Consider the following 5,868-nt stretch of genomic DNA (forward strand, 5'->3'; position numbering starts at 1 on the left):
GAATTCAGGAGATTCAAATTCCAGGGCTAGTTCTGGCATCACTTGACTGCACGACCCTAGGTACGCCTCTTGCCTTTTCTGGATCTATTTCCTCATCATTGAAATGAGTGTGTTGAGCTGTGCAGTTGCTCACGCTCCTTTCTGCCCATCCTCAGGACAAGCTTCCCAGGCCTCTGGGTTCCACCACAAAATTTTCCACCAACCAGAGAGTAAGACTCCAGAGAGCAGAGACTGCTGCTCATGTTAACCTTGGAGCTCCCCTTTCTGTTATGGCCAATTTTCCAGCTGAGAATAATGAAAAAAATCTGGACTCAATATAAAAAACCACATTTCTGAAGGTATCAGAGACCAAATAAGTTGGCAAAGAATTAAAAAGCCAAGATCCAGGAAAGTCAAAGAGGTGAACCGGCATTTGGAGCTGCGTTTTCCCTAGAGTGGATGCTGTGACTGGAAGAGGCAACTGAGAGGTTGAGAAACTGAGTAGAAGTTTTAAAATAAATTCAAGGAGGCAGCAGAATGAAACTGGGAGTTGAGGGCTTGTCCAGGAAGCAGAGCCTGGTCAACTCGCTGCCTGTGGGTTGGAACTCCAAAGGGCTGTCTCCTCAGAAGAGAGGCGAATCAGAAGTAGACGAGTCCTCACCTGGAATAAGGCCCCGCTTCAAATCATCTCATCTCTATCACCACTTAATCTCTGGTTAAATTAAAGGAACCCAGGGTAGCTGGTGCTATTTGCTACCTGTCAGATGCAAAGATAAATTCCCTCTGGAAGAGGAGAACTTCATCCAGAGCCTTCAACTACCTCCATAAGTCTTTGTATATCATACCTGACATTCAACAAAAACAACCGAATATACAAGAAAGCAAGATGTGATTTAAACACAAGAAGTAACAGATAATAGAAACAGACCCATGGGGATCCCATTAATGGAGTTCTCAGAAATAAACTTTAAGAAAACTATGCAACAAGATAGAAGGCAAAGTTGAGAATTCCAACAAAGAACTAGAAACTCTAAAAATTAACCAAATGGAAATTTGGTAACTGAAAAACTACTAAAATATAACTCAATGAATGGGCTTAACAACACATTAAACCCAGCTAAATAGAACTGAAAGACAGGTCAGACTCAAAAAAGAAAACTATAGAAAAGTACATGACGGACAAAAGAGGGGACATGGTGAAAAGCTCTTATAGATGTGTAACCAGAGTTCCAGAAGTAGGAGAGAGAGAAAATGGGGCAGAAGAAATACTCAAGAAGCGCTACAAACTCTAACCAGGAGAAGCACAAAGAAAACCACATTTAGGTGTAACAGCAAAACTGCTGAAAATGAAAGACAAAAAAAAAAAATCTTAAAAAATACACAAAATAAAAAGACACCTCACATTCAAAGGAGCAATGATATGGCGTATGGTGATTTCTCAACACTGTAACTACAATGTAAGCCTGAAGACAATACAATGATATCTTTATCTTTTTTTAAATGTGTTTTTATTGACTTTAGCCTAAAAGTGGTTCTCAACCTTCCTAATGCCACGACCCTTTAATACAGTTCCTCATGTTGTGGTGACCCCCAACCATAAAATTATTTTCGTTGCTATTTTATAACTGTAATTTTGCTACTGTTATGAATTGTAATGTAAATATCTGATACGCTATATGTGTTTTCCGATGGTCGTGACCCACAGGTTGAGAACCTCTGCTTTAGAGAGAGAGGACAGGAGAGGGAGGGAGAGTGAAACATGGACATGAGAGAGAAACACGAATTGGCTGTTTCCCACACACACCCGAAACCTGGGCATGTGCCCTGACCAGCAATCAGACTGGCAACCTTTCAGTGTATAGGACAACACTCGACCAACTGAGCCACACTGGCCAGGGCTAGAATGCTTTCTTTAAATTTGCCAAAAGAAAATAACTACCAACACAGAATTTTCTACCTAGCAAAATTATTTTTCAAAAATGAAGATGAAATAAAACATATTCAGACAAAGATAATAAAATTCATCATTGACTGACTCACACTACAGGAAATACTAAGGATGCTCTCCAGCCAGCACCTCAATAATCTGAGATAGAAGCCTGGTGATATGAGAAAAAATAAAAAGCGGAAGGATACAGAAAGGCATAAAGTAAAAAGATAGAAGAGCCCTAGCCGGTTTGGCTCAGTGGATAGAACGTCAGCCTGCGGACCGAAGGACCCCAGGTTCGATTCTGGTTAAGGGCATGTACCTTGGTTGCAGGCTCCTCCCCAGCCCAGGCCCTGGTCAGGGCTCATGCAGGAGGCAACCAATTGATGTGTTTCTCTCACATCAATATTTCTCTCTGTCTTTCCCTCTTCCACTCTCTCTAAAAATCAATGGGAAAAGAGGATTAAAAAAAAAAAAAGAAGAGATACACATCCCCCCCCCCAAAAGCTAAATATCTGACAAAGTGGACTTTAAAAGGTGAAAAGATTACTGAAGATAAAAAGAAACATTTCATAGTGAAAAGTGTCTAATCAAGTTCTAAATGAATATGCAACTAACAACATCAATTAAAATGTATGAAACAGCCCATGACTCAGTGGTTGAGCATCGACCTATGAACCAGGAGGTTGAGGTTTGATTCACGTCAGGAAACATGCACAGGTTGCGGGCTCCACCCCTAGTATGGGGATTGCAGGAGACAGCCCATCAATGATTCTCTCTCATCATTGATGTTTCTATCTCTCCCTCTCCCTTCCTCTCTGAAATAAAAATGTTTTTTAAAAAAAGTATAAGACAGCCCTAACCGGTTTGGCTCAGTGGATAGAGCGTCGGCCTGCGGACTGAAGGGTCCCAGGGTCAAGTCCGGTCAAGGGCATGTACCTTGGTTGCCGGCACATCCCCAGTAGTGGATGTGCAGGAGGCAGCTGATCAATGTTTCTCTCTCATCGATGTTTCTAACTCTCTATCACTCTCTCTTCCTCTCTGTAAAAAATCAATTAAAAAGAAAAGTATAAAACACCACCATCAGAACTAAAAGAAGAAATGGACAAAAGCTCAATTTTAGTAGGAGATTTCAACACGCATGTTTGCACCAACAGAAGCAGCAAACATTTACATCCCAGTGCCTAGCACAAGGCCTGACCCATATTATAGGCCCTATCAAAATTTGGTGACCTGAAATGGAAGACATTCACACACACTGTATTTTCCCAGACAGTCCCAATTACAAGTATAAAACTGTCTCATTGTCCCCCATAGTGCATTTGTCCAGTTTGGTTTGGAAAACAGAAATAGTTATCACCATGGGTTGCTTGAATTGCTCCTTCAGTCACACTGTCCTTTCCCCAGAGGGTCCCAGGTCCCAGAAGCACTCGGGTAGTGGAGGTTTTTGCAGGGGGAGCCTCTCATACCTGAGTCGGGGCATCAGTCCCGGGGACACGGGTCGACCGCCTGCGGGTGACGATGACCGACGGCTTGTGTTCGGTAGGGTTGTGTTCAGGACCCTTCCCATCCTCGTCAACACCTCCAGCTTGGGCCGCCTCAGACAGGTCCACAGTCCGCACAGGCACAGACACTGGGATGATGAGGGGCAGCATCCCACTGTCCTCCCGCGCTCGCTTGGCAGCTACGGAAGAAGGCTCAGAAAACTCCACCCCACACTTGGCAGTTGAAGCCAACACACTTTTCCGCTTCTCCTCAGAGCCATTGGCATCCTGGAGAAGGGAAGGGAGGGAGAACGGAGGTGAGGTTCGGAAGGTAAGTCCGATGTGCTGGCCGAGAATCCCTAGTCCCATTCAATTCAGGGATTCGAACACCTATGATGGTTCCCAATGGTCTTTGATCACCTGGCCTTTTACCCTGACCACCTTTTCTCCCACCACATTTCCAAATACCCTCTATCACCTCCTTTCTGCCAGGTTCCCCATCCTAGCCTGTGGTAGGACCCCGGATGGCCATCTCAGGCCACACGTGCCTTACTGATGTACTTTGCTTGGCCTGCACAGTGAGTGAGTGGAATATATAAAAAACTATCTAAATATTTAAAACATATCTCTGTAAAAGAAAGCAAGCAGAGAACTTGTGGCAGGTAAGGGTGGTCTTTGTATATCTATTTTCCCAGTGGCAGCTGGCTGGAATGAAGTCAGATTCTACAGCCTTCTACAGATCAGCCTGGCCCTACAGGCATCGGGGGTTGAGACCTCAAGTAGAGGAAGGGGCCGACACTGGCTTTGGAGTCAGATATGAGGCCTCTATGCTAGCTTTACGACCTTGGGAAATCCCATTGGGGATTTCTTTAGCAATAAAATGGGATAAATGACAGCATCCCTATCAAATTATTTGTGACCAAGTGTAAGGAACTCCAAGTACGATATGGATGCTCACACTCTGTTCATTCTTCTCCCCCCACTGTCACTGCCTTTTCTGTTAAATCCACTTTATTGCAGTATAATTGACACAATAAAAGGCACCTATTTTTAATTACAGTTCGATGCATTTTGACAAGTAAAATCACCTGTGTAATGACTACTACGTTCTTGTCTTTTAGCTGCTAACATTTAGCACACTGGATCTGGAAATGCAGGTACGTGCACTTCCTGCCTGCATCCCTGCACCTGTATAAACCTCATCTCCCTTCAGGTTACAGATGCACCGAGGTAGAGATTCTTTGCATGCAGGGAGTTCAGAATTCCCTGAAATGTACAGGTTCCTTCATTTCCTTTAATGACGTGAGACAAGTGCCCTCGTGGGCCTACAGTCCCTGCTCTCCCCACACACAGCTCACCCCACACCCTCTGCCAGGTTCGGCTCCCACCCCACGCCACTCTTACCTTTGTGTTCTGCAGTGAGGCCAGCTCCACTGCCTTCTGGGCCAGGGTCAGCAAATTGGCCTCCTGGGACGCCCGGCGCCTCCTTCTCGTGCTCTGGATCACCCCACCCCGTAGCACCTGCCCACAGTCCCCGGCGCCCACTGCCCGCATGCCCTCCTCGCCGCCCATGATGGGAGCCTCTCGCTCCCGACCATTGGGTGCCAGTCTCTCCCCGTCAGACAGCAACTGCGACTCCCTCAGCTCCAGCGGGAATCCCAGAGCTTCCGGATGAGGCTGTCCCAGGGGGCCTGGGGGCGGCTGCTGCGGGGGCCAGTGATGTAGAAACAGGTTGGTGGCAGGCTCCTGCCCAGGCTGGGTACCAGCCCCATCCAGGGCGGTGGAAGGCAGGACGCCCTCCTTGGAGAGGCGTCGGGAGCGGCGGGGGAAGGCGATCTGGGCCTGAGGTAGCACGGGCTGCGGGGCCGACTCCTGCAGGAGGGCCTTGCGCAGTTCGGGGTTCATATCAGGGTTGTGGGAGAAGGGGTAGGGCACCATGCCGTGGTGAGTCAGGTGGGACTGCCCCAGTGGCCCGGCCGGCTGCAGGCCAAAGTCCTGGGGCTGCTGAGAGGGCGGCTGCTGCATGGGGTAGAAGTTCTCAAAGAGCTGCATCTGGGGCAGGGCCGCCTGCTGCTGCTGCTGCTGCTGCTTCTGGAGCGGGTAGGCAGCGACGGGGTTGGGGGGCGGTGGGCCCTGCCGGAAGACCTGCCGGTTCACCTGGTGGCCGAACGCCAGCTGGAAAGGTTGCAGGGGCAGCGTTTGGTTTGGGGGCTTTTTGGCCACATGGAACGAGTTCAAGGGCGCTTGGGGCCGCCCCACCTCCTGCTGTACCTTCTGTGGCATCATGGGCCGCACGCTGTTTCCGTAGCGGTCCAGCTGTGGGCCCCCTCCTTTCTCCCGCTTCAGTGCCTCCGGGTGGTTATAATAGGCGGCGACCATGCCGGGATGGGGGCTCCCTTTGGGTCCACTGTAGACGGGCAGGCTGTGGCAGTTCCACGTGGAGTGGGGCGGAGGCTGGCCCGGCTGCTGCTGCCAACC

The 5,868-nt window shown here is 48.4% G+C and overlaps 1 protein-coding gene across 1 annotated transcript in view; it reads right to left on the reverse strand.

Annotated features, from left to right (window-relative positions):
• The window catches only part of ELMSAN1 (ELM2 and Myb/SANT-like domain containing 1), an 18,478-nt gene that overhangs the window by 11,624 nt on the left and 986 nt on the right, over positions 1–5,868 (reverse strand). The window contains exons 2-3 of the mRNA XM_006778869.2: positions 4,795–5,865; positions 3,376–3,678 (exon numbers count right to left, since the gene is read on the reverse strand). Of these exons, the coding sequence (XP_006778932.1) occupies positions 3,376–3,678; positions 4,795–5,865 (1,374 nt within the window). The remainder of the gene's footprint in view (positions 1–3,375; positions 3,679–4,794; positions 5,866–5,868) is intronic.

The sequence above is a fragment of the Myotis davidii genome, unplaced genomic scaffold, assembly GCF_000327345.1.
Source record: "Myotis davidii unplaced genomic scaffold, ASM32734v1 scaffold309, whole genome shotgun sequence".
NCBI classification, from domain to species: domain Eukaryota; kingdom Metazoa; phylum Chordata; class Mammalia; order Chiroptera; family Vespertilionidae; genus Myotis; species Myotis davidii.